Here is a 22,234-nt window from a genome sequence, read left to right on the forward strand (position 1 = left end):
AAGTTCAGACGCACAGAAAGGTGCCAGGGGGCATCGGCCGTATGGATCATAATTTAAGCAAAGGGCACTGGCAAGGCATCACTTTGTCTTGAGAGCGTCGGCACGGAAAAGATGAAATCAGCCGTGCACCTACCGGTCATCAATCACACCCTGTGGTTTTAGGGTAACGTTGGTGAGAACGCTCACGGTGAGAGTCACCGAAGAAAAATAAAGAAAAACACAGAGGGGAGGGAGGACTGCCTACACCCATACCGTGTGTGTGTGTGTGTGTGTTTGTCTCTCTCATACATACGTCTGCGCGCACACACAGAGTGACTGGGGTGAGACGAGAGAGAGAGAGAGGGGGCTGACTACATAGCTGATCCACGCAGAGAGCGTCCTTTCACAAAAACACTCCTCCACTCCTCCACTGAGGATGGAACGACCGGTTCGCAATGCGCCCCCGTGCCCATGACCAATTAAGACGGCGCGAGAGCAATTGCTGTCCTCGAGGAGCCGGACGCGCGCCTACCCGTCGTCCTTACACGCTCTCGAGACACACGCTTAGGCGTTCGGTCCATGTCTAAGTGTCACACGTCCGTCTCCGTGGATTATATGCAGCTGGCTGGATCTTGAGGACGGTGTGCGTCAAGCGAGCGCGCGTATCCAACAAGTGGATGCGTGGATTTGCTCGCAGCAGACAAACCCCGGGACTAGACATACGAACAGTCAGTGGATTGATGATCTACAGATTTTTGGATCGATTGATCGGTTTTCAATAGAGACGCATAACCTGGTCTCATCCTCTCCGCCTCAGATGTGGAGCTTGCCTGGGTTAATGGGGATGTATATATGTGCGCATTGTCTCGGTCTGAGGTAGTTCTCTCTCTAGTGACTGTGTATTGTTGTTTTTCCGAGCAAATATTAAAACTGCAATGAGGTAAGACGGCCCATACATTTCCCCCTGCTCTTCATTCCTTGACCAAAAGCAAGATTCGGGCGGACACGTTGCGGAATCCACCGTTTGCCACCTCGCCCCTCTTCCACCCCCCATCCATGGACTTGCTTCTCAGTTCCCTCGGTGACCGTGGGGGGAAGTTGGGATCCTCTCTGTAGACATCTCTGTATGACGAGGGCGCAGGTGGCAGCCAAAAGGTCGCAGTCATGCCGATGCACCCAGTCACCTCCACGTTGATGTACCGGGGGATCTGCACCATCCCTGACATCCTCTCCTACAGCGCCCCGGTGAACCTCCCCGAAGACGAAGTTGAAGGTGAGGTGATACCTGTTCGTGCAGACCCGAGCCTGTTCAAGGCTCCTGAGCAACGCGGGGGCTGTTTACTCTTAACGGGCTCATGTAGTGGCTGAGTATGCGGCTGCGGTCTGCTCCTGCGGTGGAGCTCACCCAAAGCAGATTTGCGGTCAGAACCTTGGACAGCGCTCAGAGATCTCTGATCAAGATCGCGGGTAGAGATGTGATTTGATGATTGATTTGTAGCTGAAATCAGTCTGTTTCAGGGTTTTGGACTGATTTCCACCCCCCCTCCCTTTTCTGATCTTAATATATGAAACAGAATGTGCCAAAATAAGCACCCACTTTGTCATCAGTGTTACTAAAAGATCAGAGATCTTGTTTCAATTTTTCTTCCATTGATTGAAAATATAGATTGGCAGCTCAGTCAGAGGGTCACATATGCTCTCGGTTCAGGTGCTGGTTTGGTTAAATCAAAAAAACAAAACAAACATAAGGCATCTTTGCCCCCTCTCTGCCGTAAAGTGCTGCTTCTTGAGGTCAGCAATGATGTATGGGATCCAACTAGAGACGGAAGCTCCTGGGTTGGAAATCTGATCCATGGGAGACTGATTTCACTGGAGGAAAGATTTCTCCCTTGATTGCAAAAAGTTATTTGCAAGTCATCTTTCTACATCAATGTACACATTCAACCTCCGCGACTCTGCAGTGGCACCTGATGGCAAAAGAAGTGACGCCCCCCCCCCAACAGCTGCTCTGATCAATTTGTTTTTCAGCATTCCTGAGAGTATTCATGCCTGGAGCTCTTTGTGATGTGAACCTGTGACATCTGCGCATTAACATGCAGCAGCCCTTGGGACACTGTTCGAGTCCCAAAGCGTTGTGTGATGACATTAAGTTCGTGCCCCGTTGGCATGTTTTCAGTGCGCTGACGCTGCGAGGCGGCTGACGTGTCCCTGCTAAACGTCCTTATTAATGGACACTTTGCTGGAGGAGAAAAAAAGCGGGGGTCACCTTTTTCGGCAGAGCTGAGTGCTCTGCCTCGGAGAGGTCAGCGTGCGCACCTGTCTTTGAACGTGATGCATTTCTGACTAGGCTATGACTTAAACGTGTACGTGTGAATTGCAGACAAGCTGGGTCTTGTGAGGGAAATCTTGTTAGTGGGTGCCGCTGCAGAGTGTTCCCGGGGAGAGACCAGAAATGAACCGTTAATTGACACTGGAGTCGCACGCGTTTGAGGTCACGCAGCCGCACACTCTGTTTGTTTCACACGCACGCACATCGGAGGTGTGTCTCTGCGGTATGTGCAAAGACACACTCGTGAAACGCACAGTGAGGGTGGCGGGGAAATGCTGTTCGGTGCTCAGGTTGATATCAGTTAGAAAAAGCTGTGTGGAAGAGGCCAGATATGAGTCGGTTTTGACTCCCAAATGGTGTCCAGTGAACGGAACGCGCACACACAGCACCAGAGACGTCCAGACAAGACAAGAATGGATGCGGGATAGATCAGGCTGGTTTTCACGCCCAACAAACTGAGCATGTGATAAAAGAGAAGTGTCAACATATCAGTGTCAAAAGTGTTCTTGGCGCGATGCCGTGCCCATGTTTATGGCATTGCATCAATCAGTGTTTTATTGTCAACACTGATTTCCAGTGTAAAGAGACACTGCTTGACAGAATTATATAAAAACGATGGGTGTCTCAAGTTTCAATCATTTTTTTTATCAACTACAGAAGAAGCTTTTGGTTGTTGAGATTGGAGGAATCTGTTTCCTTTTCAGCCTCCCACTGTAATTTACAGTCAGCCTCGGGTGTAATAAACAAACAACACTTCATTTTGACTTTAATTACTCAAACCGCTCTTGCTGCAGTCACTCCGTGGACAGAGTGAACCATTTGGGCTTTGCAGCTCAACTTTTTGTGGCAGTTTGACTGGAGATGCAACAGAATGCTGGAGAGCGTAGGGGAGCCTGCAGTAATGCACAGTTAACAGCAGTGACAGAGCCTTTTTTCAGCTGTTGTGGAGCATTAGTGATAGAGGGGTGTCTTGCAGGTTGTGAAAGAGGCAGACTTAAAAGGCAGCGCCACCGAGGAGATTGAATGTTGCTGTTGTTGTCCGCAAGTGTACAACTGTGATTAGCAGCTTTTTCCTGCCAGATAGCACAGAATGGGAATAATAATGTCCCGGCTCCTTGTGGGTCGCCTGTCGTACCTGAGTTTGGACCTTTTTGTTTGTTTATCGGATTTTGGGATTCCTGCCTTTGCCTTTTGCACTGCTTTTTTGGTTTCAGCCCTTGCCAGCCTCACCTTTCCACGAGCCTTTTGTTTCTCTTTGCTTTAAAATAAATCACTGAACTGCATTGGCTCTGTCTCAGCGTCTGCATTCTGGTCCTTCCCTTGTATTTTTGTAACCCTGCGCGCAACAGTTCTGACAATACCTTTTACACAGCACTATCATCTGACATCCCAAATAAATCTAATGGGATTTATGTTATTGTAGTTTTATAACAGAGTTCTAACAGGGAGTCATACCACTCTGAGATCATATTGACCCAAACATAAGTAATGTCACTATATACTGTACATTTTTTCATCTGCGAATGAATTTCTGGCAAAAAAATAAATAAAAAAAGGTATAAAATATATATAACAATGTAATATCAATACTTTCTGGTCCATCTTCATCAAATGTGCAAGGCCCTGTATAAAGCAAAGAGAAGAGTTACCACATTAAACTTTTCAACATACTGGGTTTTAATAAGGCCAGAAGGAAGGGGAAAAAAATTGGTTTAATTTGCAATAATGATTTTTAAACATGCAGCAGTGGGCTCTGTATGACCACAGACAATGAGGAAGTAAAGCCAATTTAAGCAAAACAAGCGTTAATATGTTAAAGCTGTTGCTGGATTGCAGATACTGTAAAGGTCAATAACCTTTAAATTATAATATGCAGTGAACAGTCTTGGTCAGTCAGATTTTGACAACTGTGACGTTTCATAAGCGACTCGTTGATGAGGGCGACAGTCTCCGTGTCTCGCCACCACTCATCTCTTGAGAGATGGCGAGAATTGGCTGGAAGCCTGAAGTGTCACATGCATCAGTCAGGGAGACAGGACTTTGTCACCAAATGAAATTGCACATTAGTGAATTGTGTGTGTGTGCGGGTGCATGTATAAGGACATGAGGCTCGAGCCCTACTGGCACGCATAGCCAAGGACTTGATTTTCAATTACTGGCTTGGACACCCCAGGGAATGGACAAATGGCAATGTACTTTGTGAACGAGAAGGCTGTCAAAGCTATAATTGGAACAAAATGCTATTTTTCTGATGCTCGATAAGCCTGTGAGTGAGTATCTCTATGTGTGTGGTAGGAGGTGGGGGGCATAAATTGCACTGGACTCCATATTCTCTCCTTTTCCCCTCCTACACAAGAGGGAAAAAAAACCAAAAAAAAAAACAGTTGGTCATATTACTGGAGCTCAATATAGTTTAGACCTCCTCCACCACTAATAGACACACACACACACACACACACACACACACACACACACACACACACACACACACACACACCACAGCTCAGTGTCAATATCACTGCAGGTGGAATTAAGTGGGTAGCCCATTTCCACACTGCCTAACAACAGCCCTATTGGAAGCAGCTTCAAAATAGTCCCCGGGATGTGGTTAACACATTTGTAACAGGTCCCAGAGTGAGGCTCATGTAAACAGACGCCAGTAGTTTTCTGTAGACACAAGCAAAAGACAAGACAGGAGCAGAGTGGTTGCATCTTTCTGACAAGGTTGTGATCAGTGAAGTTTATTTATCTTTGCACTTCAAATCTGTTCTGGCTTTCCTTTTGTTGTCTCTCACTTTATCTATGTTTAGACTCGTAGAATTGCATAGAAAGTTTAAAATTGCCAAAATATAATGATACATATTCTCATTTCTACCTTCAGTTCATTCACTTATTCTTGTGAATATAGGAACATTGAGGAAAGAAAGAATTCGTCCTACACCCCCCCCAACAATGCTGTTGCTTACAAATTTTCATGAAAGCTGTCCCAAAAAACTCAAAACACCTTTATTCATTTGGGACCAAGTGTGAAAACAGAATTTATTCATAAGACATTAAGGTAAGTTAAGCCATTTGACATACACGAGCAAGCTGCTAGAAAAAGCAAAAAAAAAAAAAAAAAGGACATTTCGACTGTTGTCCTATAACTGAATTTTATGCATAAAAGCAGGAACATTATAGTTACAATTTATAAGAGAAGTAGCAGAAGCCAAAAGTATAAATTAATTCATAACAGCAAGCTAAATATTGTATTACCATCGCAATCAATATGCTAGTTAATCTTTCTGGAAGTAAAATGTCAACACAAATAACTGTCTCAGTCATTTTATATGCTCACAGACATCACTTTACAAATGCAGCACATATAAAAACTGAAAAAGGCAGACGGGAGAATTTACTTTATTTACATGGCAGTAAAGTTGACAGGCATTTGAACCTGCAAAAGAAAATGTCAAAGTACACCAGAATTATGGTTATATGGTTTTTATATATAAAAACCATATAACCATAATTTTGGTCTGATACTTGGTACCTCACTCTGTGCCAGTTCCAGTGTGTTTGGGCATGAAAGCCTCATTTTAATCACTGTCAAAGAAACATGAAAGTGTATCCCGAGCCAAACCTGTCGCAGAGCCTCAGCAGGCACAAATCTCTCAAGGAGCATTTTAAACTAAGAGTAACAGTCTGCAGTAATTGTAATCAACGCAGCCTACAAAGTTCTCTCCATTTGTTCACGCTCGTGGCAGAGTGAGGGGGGCTTCCTCATCTCGAGATCAAACACAGATTGAGCTGTCAAGTCCCCCCAAGAGACAGGAAGCTCAGATGTTACAAACAGGAAGTGATCAGAGTAATTGGACCAAAGGCACTGAAGCCCAAAGCTTCTTTCATTTACTTTGCGATTTACACTCATCAGCCACAACAATAAAACTGGTAACTGGTTTTAATATTGTGGCTGAAGGGGTGTAGCGCCACAGTGGGGAGGTTCACTGGTAGCAAAAAGCAAAAAGCCCAAGATGATCTATCCTAGTCCTTACGGTCTCCAGGTGGTATCTCCAGGGGTTATTGTGGGGCAGAACGATCCGGAATGGTGTTAAGGCACCTTTGATTAATAAGTAAATAAATCTGATTGGCAGTTTCGCATATAATAATGCGTGCCAATGGACTATCAAACAATCCATTAAGTTTTTACCGGGCTTGTGTTGAGGTCTGTTCGCGCCTACAGGTAGTGTTTCCCTCTCATTAGAATCGTGTATCTCGTAGCGCCCCCCCTCGATGGTTAGGCTTAAGATAAGGTCAGGTTCAGGTTTATGTAAGGGGAAACACATAGTGACGGGGGAAACGGACTTCAACCCAACACCGGCCCTGCCTGTGTGCCTGTCATTCAGGGGGGCGCATGAGAGCGTGCTCCGCATGTGTTCCGGGACTGGGCTCACTGACATATGTAATCAACCCTCACCGACCAAAAACGTAGCTAGGGTGGCTGCGTTGAAACTCTCCAACGCACAAGTATAAATCTCTTTTTTCAACAAGATAGCAGACTCTGGCAGAAATGAATGAAAATCAGTCCACCAAAGAGAGCACTGACTATCTCTGGATAGATCAGTTATCAAAACAGCACGCAAAACTATTAAACAAATTAATTTCACTAAACTGAGGCAGTTTTGTCTTGAGCTAAGGATTAGTTTGATTTGTTCCAGTGGATAAGAAATTCTCTCGGGGCAGAGATGTTGGGTTGAATTGGAAATCTTGTAGGTAAAGTTATCTCAAATCGGTAATGTCTTGGTATTTGGATTATGAAACTCTGAAAGTCAGTGCTATTGGCTTGTGGACGGTACTAACTGGGGAGGTTTTCATCCTCATGAGTCTCCTTGGGTCATAAATATACATCTAAGAATTCTTTCTGAAGATACTCAAGACTTCCATGCTGCATTTTTTTCTTGAAAGTAGTTTGCTTTCAGTAGTAAAAATTGAACACATGCTACTGGGGCTTCTTTTTTTTTTAACACTTTTACTTGTTCCATTGGCAGAGTTTTTGGGACTTTGCAAATTGCTTTGACTGACAGCTGCTCAAAACAAAAAAAAAGACGCTGACACCACTGTGTGTTCCTAATGGCATAGGCTGCCTGTGAGGCGATCTTGATGTTTCTGCTCGACTCCTACTGTAGCTGCAGCAGAAAAACATTGACTCATTCCTTTGCCCTGAGGTGGAGGGTTGACTTCCATTCCTTTGGAAATACTTACATGAATACAAATGAAGATATTTAAAGACATCGGCATCTGCTTGGCAAGACAAAAATTATGCACATAACGTATCGCTGGTGCAGAATCAGTGGGTGTTATGGGGGTGTACTTCCAAGGGGTCAACTGAGACCATTTTGAAACATATGCTACCAAGAAGATTTGGACCACAACACCTAACAAAATGACCAATCATGATGGCAGCGGGTATGCTGGCTCATTTTCTGGAGTATGGCGTGTGCAAATGTTTCAGATGAGTTTATCAAAACCAAACGCTTACTTGTCCCTCCTGTTCTCTTCAGCTATTGACTGCCATTAGCAAAGCTCTCTTCCAGGAAGCCAGAATTAGTTTAATTGTTGTTGTTCTCCCACAGAAACCCCCCCCCCCACCACCTCGTTTTAAACTTAAATTGGATCCCCTAAACAAACTGTTTGTTTCCCCTTGGATAGATGAGAGCCCTTCATACCTTTTGACGGAAAAAAAAACAGTTTTTCATCAAAGCATTCTGTCTCTGAAACAATACTGAAACAAAAAAAAGAAGAAAAAAGTGAATCAAGCTAATAAATGAGGTGTTATGCCCCTGCCAACACAATTCCATTTCCATTTTCTGCCTTTCAAATCCTTTTAACATTGTTACAAGTGTGGGAAACATCAGTTTATAACTCAGACGGCTTTTGTTAATGATTAACAAAGAAGAAAGACATGGAGCATCAACAGAACCGACTGCTGTAATTACTAAAATACTTCAAAGTTAAATGCTTATAAAGCCTGCGACATGTTCAGAGATCATTGTCGGAATCTGACTTTGGTGGTGTTGGATTTGTGATATTTTACTTAATAAAAACACTCCATCACAGGATGGTGAGGTAATGTTGCAAGTGTGAGTGTGGACGGAAAGTGGCAGACCTGTAGTGAAATATCAATTAGTTTTGTTTAACTGCCTGAAAAGCCTCAGAGGCTTTCCAGATCATTTAAAACCACCGAAGGAAAAAAAAAACCACACACCTGGATGAAGAAAATAAACACAAACCAGACAGGAAGATTAACTCCATCCATTTTGGAAAAGGACATGGTTCGTGACATTACAGATGTGCAGCACTGGGGACACCAATGAAAGCATCCTGCTTGTATATAATCAGGCTGAGAATAATAAATCTCACTTTGTACGTCATCCCAACACTCCGCTCAATCCTGAACCTAACCGCTCTGACTGTTGGAGAGTCTCCTTACATAATCTGCCAGACAGACGGACAGGCAGACAGGCAGGCAGGCAGGCAGAAATTGATTTCAAAATGGCCCTCTTGCTTGTATCACCTGCCTGGATGAGACGAGTGGTATAAGAAAAAGCTCTACTTGACATGGATGGTGATAAAGACGTGAGCAGAAATGAGCCGTTTCTCAGAGGGTGAAGTGACCCAGCACCACAGCCAGTGAGTCACAGGTTGCATCAGCTTAGTAAAAAGTGTGAGCGCAAATGTGTGTTGTGAGGCATAACACCTCATTTGCTTGAATGTGCTGGACTATTTGGTTCTAAGAAATTGCCAGGCAATCAGTGAAGAGGTTACCGTGCCTGGCCAAGAAATAGTCTGGCACAAACCCCCCCCCCATGTAAATGGCGGGGTGTGGGGGTATTCATTTTTGCATTTTGGTTTTTGAACAGAGCCAGGTTAGCTCTTTTCCCCCCGTGTCCAGTCTTTGTGCTAAGCTAGGCTAACCGTCTGCTCATGGTAGCTTCATATTTAGTGTACAGATATGAGACTGGCATCAATCTTTTCAGAAGACGTATTTCACAAAAATGACGATCTACTCCTCAACTTGAAAGAAGAAGAAAATTGTTTATTTCTTTGCACTTATTGTGAAATAGGTGCACATTAAGATGCAGAGAATCCAAGAATCTTAAAAAAAACCATTGTTATTTTCCTGAAACTTTAACATAGTGACCACTTATAGTCTGAACATTTGACATTTTCATCACGCCAACAACCACAGTACCGTATAAATTCTCAGTTAATCAGTTGCTGTCATCTGGTATGACATCCTACCTTGCCAGATTGGGTTTTGTTGGAAAACATGTGGTGCAGATTAGCAGGGAATATTATGAAGTGCTGTAATTATGGCTGTCAGGTAGGTTGAATTTAAGTCATTTATTTCTATTTTGATCGATTGCCATGAAGGAGTGGATCAAGCAGACTTATTACCTGTGTAATGAACTGTGATGAGTTCTGCAAGGTGAAGTGCTTTTTCTCCCAAGTAATATTTCCTCCCTTTGATGAACAATATTGCAAAGTCTACACCAGACAATAACAAAATGCAGCAATAGAAAAATGGCATCCATAAGCGAGTGCGTGCTGTTAACGTGGTGGAACTGATGAGGGAGTGTTGGGTAAGCTGTAACGCATAGCGGAGGCTTCTGATTGCTCACATCTGACCTGTGTTTGAGGTATTTCTCACGGGTTTTCGCCTTGTGGGTATTGGCCCCGGCTCAGCTTGGTATCGGCTGTGATGATGAAAACCTGCAGATTTGAAAACATAAGAGCGAAAAAGGGAAGAAAAAGATGGAGACAGGCCGATGATTCCCCTTCCCTGCTGGAAAGGAATAGCAAAAGAAACTCAGAGATGTGCTAAAATTTCACAGCATTTCACTGACTTCAAATCATTCAAGGTCAAGTGGGGTTGAAGAAGTTGGCTTGGGGATTTTTTTGCTTATGGAGGATAAAGCACCTCGACCTTTCCAACTTTTTTTCCCCCCTTTTCCAGTTTCTCCCTGTGGTCCTGTCAGCATTGCATTGGTGTGGTTATCGTGCTTCAAATTTCATAATGGAGGGAGGATTTTCCATCCAAACCCAGAGATGGGATTTTCCATAAGACACAGACGACTTAGACTCTGCCATATACCCCTTTTCAATACTCCAGAGCCTTGTTAGAAACCTGTTATGGTAATATTTAAATCTCCTGGGTGCTTAAGTTGGCCCATATCCATCTAAAGATGGATTAAGGTTGCTATGGGTGTTTAAAAATAGTCACCCAAGGTTCATACACACAAACAGCAAAGCTGTGTTTTTCCCCACACTGATAAGGTCTTACATAAAGAGTGGGTTCGCTGCAATTACCGATCCAAAGCAGCCCCAAGCAGATGCAGGTCTGACTGAGGCGAAGAGGATTTCTGGCTCCAAAAAACAGGCCCTGGATTACATTCATGGACACTTCACTGCTACAAAAGCGTCGGCACCGTTTTGCTCAAAGTGCACCGCGTGTAATTAGAAAAAAGTTTTCACTGATGCTAAATTTAGCCTGAAAAGGGGTAAAGCTTTGATCCAGGCATGCCTCAAAAATCCAAGTAAATATTTCCCATGTGAGGTTTTCTGTTCTGTGAGGATGAGAAGAGTTCGATTCACCCATTTTTTTCCTTATAGCTTCGTTCGTTATCATATGTATACATCCAAAGATGATGACATTATTAAAATCGTGTTCACCTTATGGCTATATCCTCTGGAGTCTGATATAGAATAGAAAATGGATGTCATGCTCCTTGTCACTCGTGTTTCACCTTCGTCATGAATCCAAACATTTTCTATTTGTCTGCATGAATCAGCTCGATTTCTAAGTGATTCCTGGCTTTGTCTGGTGTCTGTGCACACTTCACAGACCGTTCAGGATCTCTGTGCTGCAGCACGGATCCAGTGCACTTCATTGATATACAAGCAATGTATGGGGGAGAGCCGTGCAATGGGAGTACACTGCACCTTTCTCTTGTGGGAGTTCAGCTTTAGATGCTTGGCTCTCGCAGCTCGCGATCTTAACTTGGGCTTTTCATCCTCTGTCAGATCACACCACGGGGGACCGCGTGGCATCGCATCTTTGAAGGCCAACAAGCACCTCTCTACATCAAAGCAAATACCACACGCTTTCAACAAAAATATTCACACCTCCCTGGTGGAGTCTGTGGTCCCAGAGACCGAGTGGAAGATGCAACAAACAGCAGCTTTGCAATCTAAAAAAATAAATAAATAAATCATGTATATTAATAAGGTAATAAAGTAAAATGTAATTGAAGCTGAAAGTGAGATTAGTTGGAGTTTAAAGAGGCCAGAAGCAATAGTAATATCTGCAGCAATAAAAACTTGAAACAGTGGCAGGTTCATTATATGTCCTGTTTTTATGCCAGTTCAAACAGATCAACAGCAACCCTGTCTGCCAGAAATTACGTTGCTATACAAATACTATGCAATAGCAAAATAGGTTTTGAAGGAGGAAAAATTGCTCCCGAATTACGTTTTTCTCTTAACGTAACGAGGACATTTTTTTAATCTACGTATCTGGCAGGATGCATATATGTTGATACTGAACGTGTCAGTGAAGTGTTCAACGACAACTAATTTGTTTTCTGCCAAAATATCACATCTTACGGTACCACACCCACTACGGCATTATTAAACCTAAGGAGCTCACAACACTTGGTTGAAGTGTGGGAGAGATCGTGGTCTGGTTCAATATAGGAAGAAATCCACATTGAGTTGAGACACAACATGTTTATTAACGTCTGACCAAAACCACGGTCTTTCCCAAACCTCACCCACAGTGCTTTTGTTGCCTAGACCATTTTTAATGATGTTATATCCAGGAGGAAATGTTAAACAGGTGTAATGTCAAACAGTCATATGCTATGATACACTATGAAGAATTACTCAACAATGTGAAATAGTCTAATATCCAGTTATAATGGCTCGCACAAAGATCTCTGTCCCCTGCTTTATTTGTTTTTGTTTTTTTTAACCTCTATGATTTGATTTGGGAACATGAAAGTGACTTGCAGCCACTGACCCGCTGCAAGCTTCACTTATGTGTGCCTCGTATTAAGATCCATTTATTTCAAGGCTACATGACTAAGCGGAGCTCAAATTTTGCCAACTGCGGCTCTTTGATTGGGCAGGATAATTCAGGTCATCTGAACATCAGAGCTATTCTGTTTTTCTTTTCTTGCCAGAGCACTTACTTTTGCAGTCATGGAGAGAGGTTTTTTTTTTTTTACTCTGAAAGAGGCAGTTTTTCTCTGTTACAGTAGAGTCACTATGGGGGTATACATGTGAATTTGGCCCATTCTGGGTTTACAGACCAAAGTGAAAATGAAAGATTATAGTCATCTCTCCTGGGGAAAATTAAGATAGATAAACTCTCAAAGAGATAGCACCCTATCTGGATGGCGTGTGGCCAAAAAGAGAAATTAATTCTTTTAGCCATGATAAGTCAGCCTCTTTTGATAAATTGTAGAAATGGGGGCTTTGCATGGCTGGCTTTCCTTTAGACATTTGTTAGTTAATTCCAGTAGTATTCTGTCCTGGTTTCAAGCAGAACCAAGTAGTTTTGATAATTGTAATGGCTGTACAGATTCCAGCGTTACGCTCGTATATCTCACTTGACTTGATAAACCAGTCATGCAGAACTAAGGCATTTGGATTCTATAAAATGGTTTGTGACAGAGGATAAAATCCCTACAACAAATTGTGCCTGTATCTCTTCATACAATACTAATTTTATATATCAAATATACTGTACACCACAGCAGTCGGGATGTTTTGCTCACCTTGGCCTTTGACCAGTAAATAAAGCTTTTAGGAGAGACCGAGTATTTGCCAAAACTGTTTTGGCACCTTATTTAAGAGTGTGTTTTCCTCCTACGATGTGGAAACGTGTTTTGTTTTGGTTTTTTTCAGCGAGTGTCTGCTGGAAAACCCCTCTTTCTAAAGTAAACAGATGGAGCGGGGACCTCAGGTGGATACTGAGGTATTGTTATTCTGTAAACAATAAGATCACACCTAGGAAAGGGATAAAAAAAGAAAAAAGAAAAACAAAGCACAGCTGGAGGCTCTCAGTGATCAGAACTATGCATCCAGTCAGTGGTGGAAGATGTGTTCAGATCCTTTACTTAAGTAAAAGTACTAATACCACAGGGTGAAAGTAATCCACTACAAGTAAAAGTCCTGCATTCAAAACTTTTAAGGAAAAGTATATAAATATTATCAGCAAGTTTAAGATACTTTAAGTATCGAAAGTAAAATTACTCATTGTGCAGTAAAATGGTCCCTGTCAGTGTTGTACTATTATGTGTGATGTTTTTGGATTAATATTAGTGCTGCATTAATAAGTACGTTGCAGCTTACTGCTGTCGATGTTTAAGGTTGAGCTAAGTTTAACTACTTTATATACTGTTGGGTAAGTTTAATCTTCAGCAAAGCTACAGCAAAGCATCGTATCCATCACTGTCCTGTGAGAACGGCAGGAAAAAGTCGACTTTTCATGAGCTTTTTTGTGACAAAGCATTTTTCTAGCTGATCCAAAAGGGGTTTTTAAAAAGTTTATTCAGTTTAAGAAGTAGGAGAAATTTTTCTCAACCCACAAAAAGGAACACAAAATCCTTCGGTTCCGCACAAATCAAATTTGGAGATACATGTTTAATCTGAAAAGTAAATAGTAACTAAATCTGCCAGACAAATGTAGTGGAGTAAAAAGTACAGTGCTTGAGTAAATATACTCACTTACATTCCACCACTGCCTCCAATGAGACGTTTCGTAGGAAAAAGCAATGGGGGAAAAAACGGGTGCTGCGAATGTTACTTGGCTTGGCTTTATAAAATTGCATGCCCAAATGTAATCCATTGAAATCCATGATCTCCAAATACCCTCGTCCCTCTGGCATAGTTTCTACTCTGTGGACGCGCACTTCACTTCAACAAACTATTTCCCGAAGCCCTGCTATGACATTATACAGAGAATGACAAACGGTGTTTCCGGCCATCATTGATATTTTGTGTTTTGTTTTCCAACTGAAATATTTGTCACACACTGTCACACTGTGGATTTTGGCCCGAGGCTTGGCCATTCGTCGCCATTCTGACACCCGCGTAAATCAGCGGAGCAGCAATTCCCATTTACGAGACTTTGGGCTGTGCAGGGGATTGATAATGTTTGTTCAGTATTACAGTTCAGTGACTTAACGACGGCTAATTGGCTGTAAACGGAGAAGGGAAAGTCATTTGAATTAAAATTAGAATTTTTATTTCGCCTACTTAGACGGGTGTTATTGTCAGTCACTTGTTTAACAGCAACAAGTTATGCATTATTTAACGATAGCGTTCACTTCTTGTTTTGTTTTCATTATTCATTGAAAACCCAGTATCCATTTTCTCATTTATAATCTAATCCGTGACCTAATAACTCTCTGTCAGCCTTCTGGAAAGCTTATTTCCCTAAACCTTATTTAAAAAAAAAAAAAAAAAAAGAGAGACTTAGACTATGACACTTACATGAATGTTTAATGATGCATTTTAAGGTTTCTGATTGAAAAAAAGAACGCTAGATCAAAGCGATTACAGACATTACATGTGATTTACACTGTGCATCATCTGTATCTCAAGATTCATCTCATGCCCTGCTCTTTCGCGTGCTAATCAGGCATGTGACACAAGGATGTGACAAGAGAAAAATTGTAGGTGACTCGGTTGTGGATGTTGTTGCATATAAATGCAGGGATTCAGTCCCTCGTGAAGTGTAAACAGGCAGAGAATGAGGGGGAAAGTGGCTGAGCGGAGGAATTAACTGCTTAAAGAGTTCCTGCTGCGACGGTGGCTCTGTTAACAGTGGGAGGCCTCTTTTACACTTTTTATACCGTTATTCAAAGAGTTCAAACTGTGTGTCCAGTACTGGGATGTCTTCTCATTCATTTCATTTTACATTGAGGTTTGAGTTTCTGTAGGTGACGGTGTTGTGTCTATTTGGGCATGGTGGCTCTCTGGTTCTTCCTCTGCTTATCTCAAACTAACTCCTGTTACCGCTACTAATCACATAAAAGAACATTACTCAAGTTTTTCAATTTTTGAGCTACGTTAAATGGGTACTCTGGGTAGTCTGGGGAGCCACGAATACAGATTATCAATGGTCAAAATCCTAAATCTTAAATTTTAGTTCCTAGTACGAGATCGTCGCAAGGCGGAGAATCTTGGAAGGAGTATGGCAGTGTGACTGTTGCGTGAACTGAGCGGTGGAGGTGAGATTCAACATGGCAGTGTGTTACAGACAGAGCAGCCAGCAGCAGCTACTGAAAACAAAAACGTATTTTACACGTCAGCCCACACCTACAATCAATTTGCTGCTCTAAACCCAATCACAATAATCTCAGGATTACTCCGAATGGTTTAAGAGACTTGGAAACTTTCATGAAAAACTATTATTACCCGCAACACAACGGGGATACCAAATCCATGAAAAGTGCACTAAGACCATCCAAACAATAGAAAAGAAAGAAGTAGGACTAGTCCCTCCAGAACCAAAGAAAGCAGCAGGGCAATTTTTTTCAAAGACTGGAGTAGTACTCCAAAAAGATAAGAGAACCGAAGCTGACGTAAAATAAATCAATGGTTCCCCTTTAACTGGCAACAGAGAGCAGCAAAACAGGACAGGCTATTTCTTAAGATACTTTGTGTTCCAACCTGCAGTAGAAAATTGACGAATTTACAGCAAACAAGTCAGGGTCCAGCAGCCTTTCCCCTTCTCACACATCCAACTTATACAGAGCAGCACAGGCACCCTGGAGTCTTCTCTCTCACCACTGAATGCAAGTCCAATAGTCACTTATTTTTGGTTCCAATTTGGACCACCAAGTCTTGAGGCCAACATTTGGGTCCCTATGGCTCACTGAATATTAAATATTCTCCACCATCCACAATTTTACCATTTTGTTACGGAGGCTTCGTGCCGTGGGGCCATCTTAAAATCGGCTTGGCGGTACTGGGCAATACTGTCACACCACGGGGCATTATTTAATTTGATTTTATCCTGTCAGCTCTTACACATAAGGGCTCAACAATCATTTTGGTTTTCAGGCAGTAACTGTTTCAAATGGCGGGTATCTTATACTAACCTTTTTGTCATTCATGTGTCTTTCTTTCCAGGAAATTATTGGACTGATGGGAATCTAGGAAACCACCAGAAAGCTACACTTTCCCCACCTCGTATGAGAGCAGAACATATTCTTTCTAGGTTATTTTTGATGTTAAAGCTTTTCAGATTTTGGCAGCCGAGAGAATAAGACTTCGTAGGTTTGATGCATCCCCATAAAATTTAAAATGTAAGGAAGGCAGAGTACTGCCCTTTAAAATGTTGACAATTTATCAGCTCTTTTTATTTATTTTATTTTGGCTCTTTTTTTTTTGTCATTTTACTGGTGGAAATTGTTCTCCTAAGCTGCCAACCCACATATAACTATGACTCAAGCATTGATGCGGCATAACAAATGTGTCTTTGGTGAGTGGAACATTTCCCACTTTCATATCCTGTTCTGCCGTAAGACTTCAGCTCATGCGTGTGTGTGTGCATGTGTGTGTGTCCGTGTGCGTGTGTGCGCGCGCGTGCTCACGTGTGTGTGTGTGTGTTCTTCTTCGGCAGAGATCGTGAGAGCCTCAAGTGTGTTTGTGTGTGATGGGAATGAGGGAATGGAAGCAATGGGCGCCTGGGGCTGGCCATGGGCTCCATGGGGAGGAGGAGGAGGTCATCATGGAGAGACGGACATGGGATGGGATGGTGAAGCGGGCTTGGATTTTATTATCTAAGATATTTTGGATCTTAAGTCATAGAGTATTACTTTGTTGCCGGTTTTACTGCCTGCTACACAACAACAACTGTTCCTCTCTTCCACAGGCGATGGCCAGGTGGACTTTGAGGAGTTTGTCACTCTTCTGGGCCCAAAGCTGACGGCAGCTGGGTTGCCAGATAAGTTCAACGGCACCGATTTTGACTCCGTTTTTTGGAAGGTGCTCATTATCAAGTCACTCATTTCCTGCCTATTAGAGAGGGGATAGCAGCTGTAGCGTGCCTCCAAGTGCAGAAACATTTAGACTCTGCCACTGTACGACTTTAAAGGCAAACCAGTTTTAATTGCTACATCTGCTGTGTCTTTAAGGGGAGGATATTAATCTTGGAGAGGTTTGGAATCCCTTAAGAACTGTATCCTTCATCAAGACTTTTAATTGATATCTCTGCCTGTCTGTGTGTGCGCCGACACTCTTATTACTTACAACATTCAAGTTGATTTCTATGTAAAATAGATATTAATTTATGTACAGACACCTCATTAGATAATCAACGACTCACTATGACAGTGGGGTGGAAATTAATGGGATGGAGCTCGTGTCAAAGCCGCCTTTGTTGTAATTGCGTGATAACAGCACCAGAGAGGCTGCGAGAAAGTGAGGCTCCAAATTGAGCGTGAAAGAGATGGGATTTATGGGAGTGTGTGAAAAAAAAAAAAAAAAAAGAATCACAATCAAAAGACACCTGCTGGGAGAGTCGAGAAACCCGAGGGACTGTTGCAAAGGCTGCATAGCTTCACATAACATTATATAACAGAATAGTACTATCAAGCATGCGCTGCTGGAATGATCACACAGAGCCTCCGGTCACACTGGTGAACTGCAGCTCAAGCTGAGCCGCAAATGGGAAACATACAGTCGACACGCTTTCCAAACAGCCACAGATCCTGGACTTTGTTGTTAGTCTTTTCTCTTGGTCATTCACATTTATTTGATTTAACTCAAATTTTACATAATGGCTTTGGTGGAATGTCACTAGGTACATTTACTAAAAAAAACGGAACTCTGACACGTTATAATTAATATTCATTTTTTGCGACTATTACGATTTCATACGGCACTGAATTGATCGGAGCGCTGTTGTTACTTTGCAGAATATGGTTTTACATACAAAACATACAATGAGCTTGTAAAATAATACAGTGCATTACTATAGGTTATAGGTAATTATTCAGGCAAGATTTTGAAGGATTACGCAGGAGTGTTACTTGTAATTGAGTATTTTTATACTGTGGTACCGATACTTTTACTAAAGTAAATGATCAATACTTTTCACACCACTGCATAATGCATTAGTATTTTTCATAGTGAGGAAAAACACGAGTTTTATTCTTAGGTTTGATTTTGCTATTTATATCTTACTCAAATTTGATCACATTTTGGTCAGATGACGTCCTATGGTTTCTTCATCATATTAGTGATCCATATTTAAAGTAGTCCAATATTCGCATTTTGAACATCAACATTGCAGGGGAACAAACAAACTGACAAAGTCTGAATGAAGTAACCGTGTTGGAGGTTTGACTCAATCAGCCTGTGTCTATGCTAATGTTCAGTTATGTGTGTGTGTGTGTGTGTGTGTGTGTGTGTGTGTGTGTGTGTGTGTGTGTGTGTGTGTGTGTGTGTGTGTGTGTGTGGGTGCGTGCGTGCCTCCAGTGTGACATGCAGAAGTTGACGGTGGAAGAGCTGAAGAGACTTCTGTACGACACATTCTGTGATCACCTTTCCATGAAAGACATCGAGAACATCATTATGACAGAGGAGAACCACATAGAGAACCCTGAGGACTGCCAGGTGGATATAGACAGTAAGGAAGAACCGCCTACACTTAACAGACGTCTGTTCTGTAGTTTGCATTTCTGGGACAAGTTTCCATCTGGCGATAAAATATGGACGTACCTGTCCCAGATTGATAACTAGAAAAATCTAGACAATGGCATGTCCGTATTTTAATTTTCAATATTAAAAAAGGGTCACTTATCCCAAAATCACCCACCCACACAAATACTGCACTATCTTCAGTTTAATTTGCCAATATTTTGAACTGACACTGACATTTGTTCAGTTTTTAAAGAAAAATGTTTTACTCGTTTGGTAGTGACAAAAGAGATATGGACAGGGAACATGGGAGACAGAGAGAGAGAGAGATATGATATGCAACAAAGGACGCAGCTGGAGTTAAACTGCACAAGTTGTGGTTGTATTGCATGTATCTTAACCACGGGGCTACCATTACGGCCCTCCTGTTGAATTTTTCAAAATATTTTATCTAGGCTTTGAGCACCACAATTAGATTTAAACAGCTTTTACTATGATAACATTTTAGAGGTGGATATCACAAGTAAATACAATCAAAACTATCTGCATGGCTAGGTACCATTAGGGGTAACTGAGGGGTTTATTATTTGGGTGAAACACAGGCAATTTGGCCATTACAAGTCTCCATATATGATAATACATGTATGGAACTGATGGCGGCTTTGGAATCGTTAGGCCTTATGCGGCCCAGCAAACCTGATCAACGTTCCCTAATTCAGTAGAGCACGTCTAATCACAGTAAAAACAATAGATAATTTATAGTCTTTCACCACACTCCAATGACAATACATTGATAATTTTTTTTTTTTTCCATGAACGCCTTACAGATTTCACCCTTAAAAATTCCTCACGATCAGAACTACCTTGTAGTCTCACCATTTGGGAGAACGGAGAACTGTGTTGTTTAAAACAGCAGGGACACCAATTACTCCCATCAGCAGCTTCAATAGATCATAATGTACTCCAGGCAGTGTATGAAATGCTGCGTGCCCTCTCAGGCAGCTGTTTTGTGATTTGAGTGACTGTGCTCAGCAAAACCGTGGTACTGTTCCCTCTCCCCTTCTCCTCAACCGTAAAAATTACTACACCATTGCTAAAGCTCCATCCGCCTACACAGACTCTGCGTGGAGAACCCAATTCTCTGGGGCTCATTTGAAAGTCATTGTCACAAATGCAGGAAATCCTTAACTGAAGTAGAAGTGGGGGCAGACTCGACGAAAGTGTCCAGACAGTGATAAAGTAAATTACACCTCTTTATTACAAAATAATTGTAATTCACCGAAAATGGCAAATTATTGTCTCAAAGGGTGGAATTTTCCTTTAATGGTTAAATAATGAGGGTTGCAGTTGAGGATGATTTGCTTTTTATGTGGTTTATATGGTCGTTTATCTAATGTAAACATGACTGTTGGAGCCATTGCAAACCAAAAAAGTGAAATATCATGTTCACATAAATATTCAGACCCTATACTAAGTACTTAATTGAACACCTTTGGCGGTGATTGCAGCCCGGAGTCTTCTTGGGTATGACGTGACAAGTTTTGTACACCTGGATTTGGGATTTTTCTGCCATTCTTCTTTGCAGAACCTCTCAACCTCGGGCAGGTTGGATGGGAACTGTCGGTGGACAGCCATTTTCAGGTCTCTCCAGTGGCTGGGCCACTCAAGGACATTCTGGAGTTGTAGCTCTAGGAAGAGTTCTGGTTGTTCCAAGCTTCTTCCAGTCAAGAATTATGCATAGAAATTTCTTTGCAGCCTTCCCCAGAGCTGTGCCTTGACACAATCCTGTCTCTAAACTCTGAAGACAAGTTCCTTTGACCTCATGGCTTGGTTTTTGCTATGATATGCATTGTCAGCTGTGAGACCTTACATAGACAGGTGTCTGCCTTTCCAAATCGTGTCCAATCAATTGAATTTAATTCATTCAATTCTGAATACTTATGTCAATGTGATATTTCAGTTTTTCCTTTTTAATAAATTTGGAATTTTTTTTTTTAATTTAAAGCGATTTTAGCGTAAGGCTGCAACATAACAAAATGTGAAGGGGTCTGAATACTTTGTGAATGCACTGTATACTACACCTTTTCTTGGAGGGCTGGTCTTTTGATGAGCACCCCCTTAATATGCAAGTCAGGTGCCAATTTGTTTGTTGTTCCGCCTCCAATCAACATTTCAATCTAGATGCAGTTACTCAGCATACAGGTGTGAAAAATTTCCTTGGCTGTGTTCATCCCTTATAATTGTGTTCATGTAATTGTAAAATTTTGCGATGAGCTGTTTACTTCGTAAATGACAGTTCAGATATCTTTCAAGCATTAGACAACACCTGATTCAATGGTCCTTCAGGAATTTTTTTCTTTTCTCTCTTTCCCCCCCAGGTTCCAGCCCGACGCAGCAAGTCAAGCAAACTTGTGTGCGCAAGAGCCTGATATGCGCCTTCGCCATCGCTTTCATCATCAGTGTCATGCTCATTGCAGCCAATCAGGTGTTGCGGAGCGGCATGAAATAGGAGCTGTGGCATTTACAGCCTTGACCACCACCTAAAGGCTGCCTTACAGATAAATGACTGAGAGATAAAGGTAAAAAGAAAAAAACAAAAACAAAACGAAAACAACAGACAATCACAAAGCTGTAAACAGGCTAACATATGATTGCAGAACAACTGGAGTCACCAAGGACACTACATGCGCAGGAATTTGTCTTGGTGACAGAATATGAAGGACAACAGGACCTCACATACCAAGAGACACTGGTGTGTTTAAAGGGGACAGCTGACTATACATATCACTCTTCGTAATATAACATTTATTATTCGTTAGCTATGTGCATTTTAGCAGTGTTTCATTCAGTATGGTGGCAGCTATAGAGAGAAGTGTAGTGACTGTCCAGTTTTGTATTTTGTCCAGTGTACCATGCGATTAATTATAAATGAATCGAAAGAAATCTGTGAAATATTGCGGGGACATTGGAGAAGATGTATTCCTGAGCTTGGAAGCCGTTTTTGCGCAAAGGTCTGAAGTGCATAGTGTTGTAGAGATATTGTATGTGGTGCAACTTTGTTCGAAGAAACAGATCATGTGAGGAGTTTGCGGCGAGGTGCATGTGATTGTGTGGATGGTTTCATTCATTCACAGGCTGCAGGGCTTCAGTCTGAGCAAGATGGACCAGGGTGAAGCAGGTCAACAGCTCTTGGGAGGAAGGTGTTCAGGTATGAATGGACAGGTAACT

General features: G+C 42.1%; 1 protein-coding gene across 1 annotated transcript; it reads left to right on the plus strand.

The window, feature by feature from the left end:
- Positions 1-1,143: 1,143 nt before the first annotated feature.
- LOC120805619 (calcium-binding protein 7) lies at positions 1,144-21,515 on the plus strand. Its single transcript, XM_040156013.1, has 7 exons — positions 1,144-1,252; positions 5,505-5,522; positions 8,895-8,912; positions 17,030-17,087; positions 17,176-17,350; positions 18,845-18,995; positions 21,385-21,515. The coding sequence occupies exons 1-7, from the start codon at positions 1,144-1,146 to the stop codon at positions 21,513-21,515; spliced, it is 660 nt and encodes a 219-aa protein (XP_040011947.1).
- Positions 21,516-22,234: the final 719 nt, after the last annotated feature.

This window comes from Xiphias gladius, chromosome 19, assembly GCF_016859285.1.
Source record: "Xiphias gladius isolate SHS-SW01 ecotype Sanya breed wild chromosome 19, ASM1685928v1, whole genome shotgun sequence".
Taxonomy (NCBI): domain Eukaryota; kingdom Metazoa; phylum Chordata; class Actinopteri; order Istiophoriformes; family Xiphiidae; genus Xiphias; species Xiphias gladius.